Source organism: Theropithecus gelada, chromosome 2 (assembly GCF_003255815.1).
Source record: "Theropithecus gelada isolate Dixy chromosome 2, Tgel_1.0, whole genome shotgun sequence".
Classification (NCBI taxonomy): domain Eukaryota; kingdom Metazoa; phylum Chordata; class Mammalia; order Primates; family Cercopithecidae; genus Theropithecus; species Theropithecus gelada.
This window is the reverse complement of record NC_037669.1, coordinates 101,425,787-101,439,201: the sequence shown is the minus strand read 5'-3', so window position 1 is coordinate 101,439,201 and position 13,415 is coordinate 101,425,787. Positions and strand designations below refer to the sequence as shown.

The 13,415-nt window shown below is 40.1% G+C and overlaps 1 protein-coding gene across 3 annotated transcripts in view; it reads right to left on the bottom strand.

Annotated features, from left to right (window-relative positions):
* SCN11A (sodium voltage-gated channel alpha subunit 11) overlaps positions 1 to 13,415 on the bottom strand; it is a 217,171-nt gene that overhangs the window by 73,123 nt on the left and 130,633 nt on the right. For all 3 annotated transcript variants that reach the window (XM_025376599.1, XM_025376600.1, XM_025376598.1), the window contains 4 exons: positions 4,956 to 5,097; positions 3,851 to 4,048; positions 2,800 to 2,973; positions 28 to 157 (listed from right to left, as the gene is read on the bottom strand). In XM_025376599.1, the coding sequence (XP_025232384.1) occupies positions 28 to 157; positions 2,800 to 2,973; positions 3,851 to 4,048; positions 4,956 to 5,097 (644 nt within the window). The remainder of the gene's footprint in view (positions 1 to 27; positions 158 to 2,799; positions 2,974 to 3,850; positions 4,049 to 4,955; positions 5,098 to 13,415) is intronic.

The following is a 13,415-nucleotide window of genomic DNA, read 5'->3' as shown; positions in this document are numbered from 1 at the left end:
TCCCTTGGATTGGAAGGTGGAACTTACCCTTCATGGTGATGGTGAGGATGCTGACAGCACTCAGTGCTCTCTGCCTTTGGAGAGGATCTCTATGCTCGTCAAAGTGGTCCAGTGATAGATTCTGGGACAGTCGTTTGGTTTGCTCTAGGAGCTGTGGCTGTAAGAGAAAGCATGGCGCACCTTCTAAAGACAGGGGCTGCCTCTCCTCAAAACTTAACTACTTTGTTCCAATGCTACATATAACAAAAGTGCTCAACATTTTCTATAGGTCTACTCACCTTGTTTTACAGCATGCAAAATATTCAGTTTTCTTATTTCATTTTTAACAGATAAGAGAAATCTGGTTTGATCATTCATATTTCCTATGCATGCACATTTCTAGGGTCCTATCTACAGAGATTTTACTTTCTCTGTGTTTTATTCACTTCCAACAAAGAGCAAACAAAATTTTGCAAAAACTAGTAAGCAATGGTTCAGGGTATGAAAGCAATATAGAATCCAATTTGAAAACAATGTTTAAAGGGGCAGAAGTGGAGTGTAAATTTAGAAAGGTGGACTGGAGCCAGATTGTGAAGTGCTGGCTCCAGTTGTGAAGTGAACAACTGCCTACACTGATTTTTAAAACTATCAGTAACTAAAAAGAACAATCCCACTAAATATCACAAAATCTATATCCCAAACCTCAAGCACACTCTCAAGCTGTGCCCAAGGGTTAGCTGACTGTCTCACATTCACCTCCATTCTAAAGTTACTGGAATTAAAGAATGCAAACCTCCAGTTATCCAGAAAATTTGGGTTTTCCTAATGGCTTATTTTCCAAGGGTTCTGACTGACCAGGGCCCCAGAGGGAACTATCCTTTTGTGATAAGTCAATCTAGATAGTCTTTCTATGAGCTCTCTCCCTATTACTACAGCAGAGAATTGATCATAGCAGTGGATGGGATCCTTCTACCTACTTCTGCAAAGGCCCCTCGATTCCTTTTCCCCACCGCATTATCAGGCATACATATCCACCTTCTACCTACTGCATCTCCCTCTATCTCAGGAAAGTGGCTCTTGCCATCTTTACCTATATCTTTAGCATCTTCCTCTCTTCTGACTTTTATCTGGACAATTAAAATATGTCTGAACATCCCCTACCTTAATGATAAGAATAACCTTTTCTGCGGCCCATCCCTCCCCGCCGCCCCCCAATCGCCCCCGCCAGCTTCATTTCTGCACATCACGCTGCCTAATCAACATCCCTGCTTGGAGGTCCCATAAGCATCTCGAAATTGGCACATTCAAAACTGAACGAGCTATCTTTCCACTCCCAAAATGTGTACCTTTCCTGTCTCCATAAATTACCCTCCATCAAGTTAGCTAATCATGTCAGAAACCAGGCCTTATCCCCACGCTGTCCATCAACTCAACTGCTAAATTTCATCTTCTGAAGATCACGGTCATCTGTTAATTGCTCTTCATCCTCACTTCCCTAACCTTGGTTTAAGCCACAGGTACCTCTTATTTGGTTACCACCACAACCTCTTAACTGGTTGCCTCCAGTCTTGCCCTCCTCCAATCCCCTGTCTTCAATGCATCCAAGATTTCATAAATCCAGTCATATCTCTTTCTTATATAAACCTTTCAATGCTCTTTACCCCTTGCCCTCTTTGCAAAGGGTAAACTCTTTTGTGTTCCCCCAACTGATCACTATAGCCTCGTGCCACCCACCCTCCCCCAGCCTCATCACACATGTGCACACATGAGCACGCATGCACACACACACACGCACTTGCAAATTTTCTAATGGGTCATGTTCTCCTGCTTGCCTTCGCTTCTAGGCTTTTGCACATTCTGTTCTCTCTGCAGGTAATGCTTTCTTTTTCCTTTTGCTGGTGAATTCATCCTTTCAACTGATACATCTAGTCAACATCCCTGCATCTTCTGGGGACCCTTTTCTTATCTACTGCTTTTCCCCCAGGCCCCATGAATTCTGGATGCTCTTGGTTTTCCCACCCATATGTCCTTACTTGAGGACTTTCTCTGATGACTCAAATCCCCGCTTCTTTAGTGCACGGCAAGTAGGAAATTAGAGGGAAATTATTGTCTTCAGTTTTCAGCAATCTTTAATCTATGATGGACAAAAGTTGGTATATATACCAACATATATACACACACACACACACACACACACACACACACACACACATATATATATATATATATATATATATATATATATATATATATAAAACACACTCTGATGCCCTTACTTCAAAAGGATTAAACTCCAACTACCTGGCTTCAGTGGTAACTGGCTTGATAATGCATCTTCACTGGTTACCTTTCATTCCATATAGCGTTTCTTCCCTCCTTTCCCAGTGCTTCCTAGGATCACTTCCCAAATAATCTACTTGCACTGTAATGTCTTTGGGTTTGCTTCCAAGGGAGCCCACACTGACACATAGTTCCTCCTCTGTTCTCCCACAGTGATCAGCACATCAGTCATCACATTGACTCGTAACTGCCTTCTTATCAGTATGTCTTCATCATTAGCCGTACACTCTGTGGAGTATAAATCATGTATCCCTAGTAGCTATCCCAGTGCCAAGAAGATAGTACACACTGTAAACACTCTAAATTGATGTTTACAAATAAATGGATAATTGAAAAGACACATGGATGCATGAAAGTATGTGCAAATGGATGAATGAATAAATGAGTAAATGAAAAAATGAATTATTTCAATGTGATTGGCAATTAGACCTGTCCCCGGGACAGCACTATGGTATCACTAATGCACTGGATAAGACTTACCTTTTTTTGGGAATCTTCATCAGAATCTGACCCTGGAGGCTGGCCTTTCCCAGACTCTCTCAAAAAGAAGGACTTCCTTTTCTTATTACCAAAGAGCTTTCTCTTTTGGGGGGTAAAATATGATGTTTCGAGGGAAGTAAGTGAACTTCTGTCAATTCCCATGGCAACCAGAGCCTTCAAATTGAACAAAAGCAATTAAAGAATAGATTACACCTCCTCATGAAACATTGCAAATGACCCCGACCTTAGAGTGGTGAAAATCTCTCTTCTGGTAGCTCTGAAACATTTAAATTGCTCATCATCTATCTGGACTATGCTAGCTCTGTTATTATTTATCTGGGGAAACATGTCCTGTTTTTGCACAGAAATTGCAGCCACCAAAAGCAGCATTGACTCTTTCATATCTCTGTGTCACTGCCCCTTACCACAGTGTCCAGTATGTGCTAGGCACTCAATAAATACTTATGCCTGATAATGCAGACGTTAAGCACTTATGATGGGCATCCTTCTGACAAATCTTAGAGAGGATTGGTGCAAGTATAAAACATGGTCCCTGTCCTGCAAATCCTAGACTTGAGCTGGAAGAATCTAAAGATTCCACGGAAACTATTAGAATGGCCTATAAATATGACAAGAATTTCAAACAGGGAGAGGTGATCATTGTTCTAGAGTCCACTTCAAGCAAAGACCCCGAACACAAACATCTCCAGATTTCCACAAGAAAGCCTGGAGCACAGTCTGGATTTACATAAACTTATGTTGTATCGTCTAGTCAGTAATTTGGGGCATGTCATAGAAGTCTTAGGCTTCAGAAGGTCAAAAAGCATCAAGGCCAAGAGTTCCCCGTTTTCAAGGGCCTGGTGCCTGGACAATTTTGTGAAAGATAGCTGCACAGTCATTCTGCAAGGGACTTATATTCTCAGAAAAGCACCAAGAGAGAAAGTGCTGAGACCAGGCCAAGGGTGGCAGCCTTGAGTCTCAGGTCACATTGCCTCTGGGGACCTCTTCCCCTCCCCAAACCAGATCCCACTGTCTGACCCCATGTCCCTACCTCCTTTTCCTCCTTTAACAGCTGCTGGGCTTCCTGAAACATCTTTTCCTTGGCCTCTATCTCTGCAGCTACATTCTTGTTCTGCTCCTCATACGCCATGGTAACAACAGCCAGGGTTAAGTTAATCAGGTAGAAGGAGCCCAGGAAAATGACCACAATGAAGAAGAAGACTGAGTAGAGTCCAGCAGTATGCAGGGTCTGCAAAGGACAGAGCATGTTCTTGCATCTCAAACCTTCTTCCACAGGAGGGTGACCATCACCTCAAGCAAGGACCACACAGTAGCAGAAAATTGATCTTCCCCAGCACTGGTGGGCTCAGTTGACCACAGAATCATCCATAGCTTCCCTAATATCCCAGGGATTCCTGACGTCCTGTCTCTCAGTGGGGAGATACTATCCACACCTTCGTATGGAAGTTTCAGTGACTTTACTATCTATAACTCTCTCAAGAGTATCTGCATTTTTAAAATAAAAGTGGCAAGAGAGAGAGTGCTAGTGGCAAAACTTCAGGCAGTAGGGAATCTGGAGGGGACTAATATTTCTAGGAAGAGGAGGGGTTTTTTGGAGTCGTCTTCCAAATATTGCATTTAAATTTTTCTTGAAGTTTCTTTTCTTTCTTTCTTTCTTTTTTTTCTTTTTTTTTGAGACGGAATTGCACTCTATCACCCAGGCTGGAGTACAGTAGTATGATCTCGGCTCACTGCAACCTCCACCTCCTAGGTTCGAGTGATTCTCCTGCCTCAGCTTTCTGAATAGCAGGGATTACAGGCACTTGCCACCACGCCCTGCTGATTTTTGCATTTTTAGTAGAGATGAGGTTTCACCATATTGGCCAGGCTGGTCTTGAACAGCTGACCTCAAGCCTCAACTTCCCAAAGTGCTGGGATTACAGGCATTGAGTCAGCGTGCCCGGCCAATTTTCTTGAAGTTTCTAACAGAATTAGTAAGGCAGAATTTAACAGTACGACTGTTAAATATGAGACAGATGATAAAAGTGGGGGATGAATGGTAGTTATAAATAAATGGTAGATAAACAGATAAGTGATAGAGGGGGAAGGAAAAGGATGGAGGGAGAGAGGAAAAAGAGAGACTATAAATAGATAACCTGTTGATAAAGCTTCTCCCAGGAATCTTGGGTCATAAGCCGGAACATGGCAAGAAAAGACCAGCCAAAGTTGTCAAAATTCGTATAATTATAGTCAGGATTAATTTTGGTGTGGTTACATTCATATTGTTTGGAACAGGAACTAGATATTGGAAAGAAACAGAGAAATAATTATATATGCCACAGCCAAGCTTCCCTTTCCTTCCAACAACACTGGTTTTTCTGATGGGCTCACACCAGGAGCCCTAGAGGCAGTATTTTTAAAGTGGCCATTGCCCTGTCTGACAAGACTCTTTTGCTAATGAACTGATCAATAAATTCATATAAGATAGTTTTTCATTGAAAAATTGAGTACAGTAACACGTGAACAATGAACAGTAAAAAAGCACATACAATGAATATTAAGTCTTCCTCTCTTCCCTGTCTCCTGATCCCACTTCCTAGAGGCAATAGTTAACAGGTACTTTTGTAAATTTCCAGAAGTTTGCTATGGCTGTACAGCACATCTATATCTATACACAACTTTTATAATACACAAAAATGGAAACATGCTTTGCACACTCTCCTGCACCTTGCTTTTTTTAGTGGAACAATATAGTTTACAGCTCTTTTCATATCACCATACAGGGAGATATCTTATTTCTTTTCATGTCTATAGTTCTATGATTTAACTGCTCTGCTAATGATGAATATTTAGGTTTCAGTAATTGACAGTCCTTCACTCTTACAAACATTTGGGCAATGAATATCTTTGAACATAGGTCTTTTCCCATATTACCAAAACACACATTATTGAGTGTATCTATAAAATGTACTAAGGGTATATATTTCTTAGTTTTTTTATGAATAGTATTTTAATCAAAGTAATACATGCACATGGCTTAAAAATTACATGCACCAAAAAGTTTATAATGAAATCAATTGTATCATTCTTTAACTGTCATTTATATACCCCAAATTCAACCACTGTTAACTCTTCTACCTCTGTATGTCTAAATAGTGCTTATACTGATATTTGATTTATCAATTGTAGTTCGTGTTGATTAACTTCTTGCTATGGTAGACATTTTTTCTTGGCTTTTTCATGTTGCTTTTTCATGTTTTACTCCCTCATTCTTCTGGAGCACCTCTCAATTAGCTTCTTAAGAAGACTGTGTAATCTTTGCATATATGAATATATATTTATTCCATTTTCACAATCAATTGGTAGTTTGGCCAGAAATAGAATTCTGAGTTGCAGATTTTTCCTTAGCAATATGAAAGCACTGCTCAGCTATTATCCTGTGTTGCTATTAAGAATTCTTGGCCGGGCGCGGTGGCTCCAGCCTGTAATCCCAGCACTTTGGGAGGCCGAGACGGACGGATCACGAGGTCAGGAGATCGAGACCATCCTGGCTAACACGGTGAAACCCCCTCTCTACTAAAAAAAATACAAAACAAAACAAAAAAAACTAGCCGGGCGAGGTGGAGGGCGCCTGTAGTCCCAGCTACTCGGGAGGCTGAGGCAGGAGAATGGCGTAAACCCGGGAGGCGGAGCTTGCAGTGAGCTGAGATCCGGCCACTGCACTCCAGCCTGGGCGACAGAGCGAGACTCCGTCTCAAAAAAAAAAAAAAAAAGAATTCTTACGCCAGTTTGATTTTTGTTCCGTTGTGGGTGACCTTCTTTTGCCCTTTAGTTTTAAAATCTTTTTCCAGAAAGTTCTGAAATGCCATGATAATGTCCTCGGCATGATCCTTTCTCATTCACTGTGTTGGGTACTTTCTGGAGCACTGAGGGACTTGCATCTTTAGTCCCAGGTAAATTCTCTGCATCATTTCTTCACTAATTTCCTCCCTTTAGTTTAATCAGTGCTCTAGTTCTAGAATTCCTACTTAGTCAAAAATTGGAACTTTTGGATTGACATTTACTCTCAGATTTTCTGTTCTCTGTCTTTTTCCTACTTTGGAGGCTATTTTGTCAACTTCATCTTTTAGTTCTAATGTTGATTTTTGTATAATAATGTTTAATTTCTAATAAGTTTCTTGTCTTTTTGTTTTTGTTTTTTCACAACAAGCTGCTTTTTGTTTTATGTATGTATTATCTCTTTTAATTTCACCAAGGACACTATTCAAAGTTTTCGGAGCCCTTTCTGGTTCCTTTGTTTTGTTCATGGCCACATTTTCTATGGCTTTATCTTGGCCTCCTTTTTACCCAAGATTTTTTTCAGATGCCTGGTGAGCCTGAGCTGTTCATGTGTTTTAATCAGAGGACCTGACAAGCTGATTGGAATTTGCCTGGTGGGCAGAGTGGGACTTTGTGAGTGGTAAGTTTTGCTTTAGGGTGACTGAGGAGGAGGGCATCCATTGTGCCCTCTTTCTCACCAGACCTGGAGGAAATTCTGTGAAGTCCCAGTGCCCTCTAACTTCTAGGAGTCTGTTGAGGATGGACCTATCGCATTTAATCTCCCTCATTTCTTGGTCACCATTCAAAATATAAGCCTGTTTTGTTCAATCTGCTCCTCTCTGGGGGCACCTTCTCATCAACTTATACAGGTGATTCAGCCTCTCTGCCAGCATCCCTATCTCAGCTAATGACATTATCACTCACTCACACCGATATGAGAAACATTTGTAACAGTTTTCTCTCCTTTGTGCTTCCCACCACTCTCTTACACATGGCTTTGTACACACAAATACACACCAACACCCCCTCTTCAATCTCCACAATTTTTTCTATTTATTTATTTTTACCTACTATTTTAGGTTCTGGGGTACATGTGCAGGTTAGTTACATAGGTTAAACTCATGTCACAGGGGTTTGTTGTACAGATTATTTCATCACCCAGGTACTAAGCCTAATACCCAACAGTTATTTTTTCTGGTCTTCTTGCTGCTCCTACCCTTCATCCTCAAGTCGGCTGCAGTAGCTGTTTTTCTTCTCTATGTCCATGAGGTCTCATCATTTAGCTCCCACTTACAAGTGAGAACATGCAGTATTTGGTTTTCTGTTTCCTGCTTTAGTTTGCTAAGGCTAATGGCTTCTAACTCCATCCATGTTCCAGCAAAAGACATAATCTCGTGCTTTTTTATGGCTGCATAGTATTCCATGGTGTATGTGTACCACATTTTCTTTATCCAGTTTGTCACTGATGGGCATTCAGGTTGCTTCCATGTCTTTGCTATTGTGAATAGTGCTGCAATGAACATGCACGTGTGTGTGTCTTTACAGTAGAATGATTTATATTCCTCTGGGTACCTACCCAGTAATGCGATTGCTGGGATGAATCCAGCAACAGTAGTTCTGTTTTAGGTCTTTGAGGAATTGCCACACTGCTTTCCACAATGGTTGAACTAATTTATACTTCTACTACCAGTGTATGTGTTCCCTTTTCTCCACAACATTGCCATCATCTGTTATTTTTTGACTTTCTAATGATAGCCATTCTGACTGGTGTGAAATAGTATCTTATTTTGGTTTTGATTTGCATTTGTCTAATGGTGAGTGATGTTGAGCTTTTTTTCATATGCTTATTGGCTGCATGTAAGTCTTCTTAAAAAAAAAAAAAGGTCTATTCATGTCCTTTGCCCACTTTTCAATGGCGTTGTTTTCTTATTGTAAATTTGTTTAAGTTCCTTACAGATGCTGAATATCAGACCTTTAACAGATGCATAGTTTGCAAATATTTTCTCCCATTCTGTAGGTTGTCTGTTTACTCTGCTAATAGTTCTTTGTTTTTGTTTTTGTTTTTCTGTGCAGAAGCTCTTAAGTTTAGTTAGATCCCATTTGTCAAATTTTGGCATCTGATTGCTTTTGGCATCTTCATCATGAAATCTTTGCCCATTTCTATATCCAGAATGGTATTGCCTAGGTTGTCTTCCAGAGTTTTTATAGTTTGGGGATTTACATTTAAGTCTTTAATCCATCTTGAGTTGATTTTTTGTATATGGTGTAAGAAAGGAGTCCAGTTTCAATCTTTTGCATATAGCTAGCCAGTTATTCCAGCACCGTTTATTGAATAGGGTGTTTTCCCCATTGCTTGTTTTGTCAGCTTTGTTCAAGATCAGGTGGTTGTAGGTGTGCAGCCTTATTTCTGGGCTCTCTATTCTGTACATTGATGTATATGACTGTTTTTGTATCAGTACCATGCTGTTTTGGTTACTGTAGCCTTGTTGTATATTTTGAAATTGGGAAATGTGATGCCTCCAGCTCTGTACTTTTTACTTAGGATTGCCTTGGGTATTTGGGCTCTTTCTTGATTCCATATAAATTTTAAAATAGCATTTTTAAAATTCTGTCAAGAATGTCATTGGTAATTTGATAGGAATAGCATTGAATCTGTAAATTGCTTTAGGCAGTATGCCCATTTTAATGATATTGATTCTTCCTATCCATGAGCATGAGATGTTTTTCCATTTGTTTGTGTCATTTTTAATTTCTTTGAGCAGTGTTTAGCAATTCTCACTGTAGAGATCTTTCACCTCCCTGTTGGCTGTATTCCTATGTATTTTATTCTTTTGTCACAATCATGAATAGGATTGCATTCCTGATTTGGCTCTCGGCTTGGCTGTTGGTATACAGGAATGTTAGTGATTTTTGTACATTGATTTTGTATCTTGAAACTTTGCTGGAGTTGTTTATCAGCTGAAGGAGCTTTTGAGCTGAGACTATGGGGTTTTCTGGATATAGAGTCATGTTACCTGCAAATAGGGATAGTTTGACTTCTTCTTTTCCTATTTGGATGTCCTTTATTTTCCTTTTCTTCCTGATTGCTCTGTCCAGGACTCCCAATACTATGTTGAGTAGGAGTGGTGAGAGAGGGTATCCTGTCTTGTACTACTTTTCAAGGAGAATGCTTCCAGCTTTTCCCCATTCAGTATGATGTTGGCTGTGGGTTTGTCATAGATGGCTCTTATTATTTTGAGGTACGTTCCTTCAATATCTAGTGTTTTGAGAGTTTTGAACGTGAAGGGATGTTGAATTTATCAAAAGCCTTTTCTGCAACTATTGAAATAATCATGTGTTTTTTGACTTTAGTTCTGATGAATCACATTTATTGATTTGCATATGTTGAAATAACTATGCATCCCAAGGATGAAGCCTACTTGATTGTGGTGGATTAGCTTTTTAATGTGCTGCTGGATTAGGTTTGCAAGTATTTTGTTGAGGATTTTTGCATCAATGTTCATCAAGGATATTGACCTAAGGTTTTCTTTTTTTGTTGTGCCTCTGCCAAGTTTTGGTATCAGGATGATGCTGGTCTCATTGAATGATTTGGGGAGGAGTCCCTGCTCCTCAATTTTTGGAATAGTTTCCGTAGGAATGGTACCTGCTCTTCTTTCTACATCTAGTAGAATTCAGGTATGGATCCACCTGGTCTTGGGAGTTTTTTGGTTGGTAGGCTATTTACTATAGATTCAGTTTTGGAGCTTGTTATTGGTCTATTCAGGGAATCAGTTTCTTCCTGGTTCATTCTTGGCAGGGTGTTTGTGTCCAGGTATTCTTAGTTTGTGTGCTTAGAGGTGTTTGTAGTAGTTTTTGATGGTTATTTTTATTTATGTGGGGTCAGTGGTAACATCCCCTTTGTCATTTCTAATTGTGTTTATTTGGATTTCCTTATTTTTTGTCTTCTGCTAGCTTTGCTCTTGCTTATCTAACTCTTTCCATTGTGATGTGACATTGTTAAGTTATTTCTAAGTTTTTGATGTGGGCATTTAGTTCTATGAATTTTCTCTTAACACTGCCTCGCTGTGTCCCAGAGATTCTGGCATATTGTATCTTTGTTCTCATTAGTTCCAAAAACTTCTTGATTTCTGCTTTAATTTGATTATTTACTCAAAAGTCATTCAGAGGCATGTTGTTTAATTTCCATGTAACTGCATGGTTTTGAGTGATTTTTTTTAGTCTTTTCTTCTATTTTTATTGTGCTGTGGTCTGAGAGTATGTTTGGTATGATTTTGGTTCTTTTGCATTTGCTGAGGCTTGTTTTATGTTCCATTATGTGGTCAGTTTAAGAGTATGTGCCATGTGGTGATGAGAAGAATGTATATTCTGTTGTTTTGGGGTGGAGAGTTCTGTAGAGGTCCAACAGGTTCATTTGGTCCAATGTCGAATTCAGGTCCTGAATATCTTTGTTAATTTTCTGCCCCAGTGATCTGTATAATACTGTCAGTGCTGTGTTGAAGTCTCCCACTATTCTCGTGTGGGAGTCTAAGCCTCTTTGTAGGTCTCTAAGAACTTGCCTTATGAATCTAGGTGCTCCTGTCTTGGGTGCATATACCTTTTGATTAGTTAGGTCTTCTTGTTGAATTGAACCTTTTACCATTTTGTAATGCCCTTCTTTATCTATTTTTTAATCTTTGTTGGTTTAAAGTCTGTTTTGTCTGAAATTAAGATTGCAGCTCCTGCTTTTTATCTGATTTCCATTTGCTTGGTATATTTTCCTCCATTTCTTTTATTTTGAGCCTATGGATGTCATTACATGTAAGATGAGTCTTTTGAAGACAGCATACCATTGGGTCTTGCTTTTTTATCCAGCTTTCCACTGTGTGCCTTTCAAGTGGGGCATTTAGCCCATTTCCCTATTCTTTCTACCACAGTCTTGTAATTGGCTTCCTCATCTATTCTATGCATCCATTCTCTACACAGAAGCCATGGTGGCATTTAAAATATGTCTAATCTGCCCAGGTCATCTGCCTGCCCTAAAACCTTTCCATGTCTCCTGCTTCCTTTGTGATCAAGACCAAAATCGTTGGCACTGATGAGCTATCAGGTCCTTCATGGTTGGCCCTTGTCTCTGTTCCTGCCTGCTCTCTTGCCCGTCTGCCCAAAAAGCTACTGGGCTTCTTATCATTCCCTACATGCTCTTGTGCTCCAAGACCTTATGCTCACCTTTGCTGTGCCTACTGTCTGGAATTGTTCACTCTTTCTCTTTATCTACTGGAACCTCCTACTTAGACTTCAGATCTGAGTTGTAGTCACTATGAATTAGTCAGCAGGGGAGGAAGCAGTGACCGGAGGGTGAAGACTAGTCTGGGCCCCGAACAGACCAAAGCCTGCCTGGGAAGATGATCACAGACCTGCCTTCTCAGAGTGCCATCTCCTCAGAAGCGAGCATGTTGTGATCAGTGTGGAATGCTGTGTACTAGGAGTTGGCTTACCATAAAACTCTGGAGCATTTATATTGTACCTAGACTGAGAGAGATGTGCCTGGCCCATAAACTTAGAGACAAGAGCCCTATAAAGACCAGTTGTACATCGTTGATCATTAGAGAAATACAAATCAAAACCACAATGAGATACCATCTCACACCAGTCAGAATGGCTACATTAAAAAGTCAAAAAATAACAGATGCTGGCATGGATGCAGAGAAAAAGGAACATTTATCCACTGTTGTTGGGAGTGCAAATTAGCTCAACCATTGTGGAAAACTGTGGCAATTCCTCAAAGACCTAAAAACAGAACTACCATTTGACCCAGCAAGCCCATTACTGGGTATATACCCAAAGGAATATAAACCATTATATTGTAAAGACACATGCACGTGAGTGTTCATTGCCACACTATTCACAATAGCAAAGACATGGAGGCAACCTGGATGCTCATCAGTGACAGACTGGATAAAGGTAATGTGGTGCATGTATGCTGTGGAATACTATGCAGCCATAAAAAGAAAGAGTTCTATTACTTTGCGAGAACATGGATGTAACTTGAGGCCATTAACATTAACAAACTAATGCAGGAACAGAAAAACCAAATACTACATGTTCTTACTTGTAAATGGGAGATAAATGGTGAGAACACATGGACACACAGTGGGGAACGATAGATACTGGGACCTACTGGATGGTGGAGGTTGAAAGAAGGAAGAGAATCAGGAAAAATAACTAATGGGTACTAGATTTAATACCTGAGTGATGAAATAATCTGTACACAAATTTACCTATATAACAAACCTGCACATGTAGCCCTGAACTTCAAATAAAAGCTAAAAAGAAGACCAGTTCATGCACCAAAATCTCAGAAATCACCACTAAAGAACTTATTCATGTAACCAAGTACCACCTGTTGCCCCAAAACCTATTGAAATAAAAAAAATAACTCAAGTTTGACTGCTGTTAAGCATGGCATGTGTCCTCTGCCTCTCTACTTTCCCCACCACTCTCTATTGTCATATACATATCACACTTGATTCATTTTGTGCATGATGTTGTTTGAGTTTTCAACAGCTAAAATAGTTTTTTGGACTTTTTATAGCAGTGTAGTATTGTAATAAGAGACTTTGGAGGCAAAAGACTTGGGGGAAAAAAAAGGACTAGTTGGAAACAAGGCTGCTGCTTCTGCATGACTAGGTTATACACCCCACCTTGGATTTTGCCTGTGGTAACCACACCTGTCTGCCTGTGTGAGGGGTAAAAGAAGTGCTATACGCAGCAGCTGTTGGGCTCCCTTTAAGACAGGGGTCCCCAGCCCCGGGCCCCAG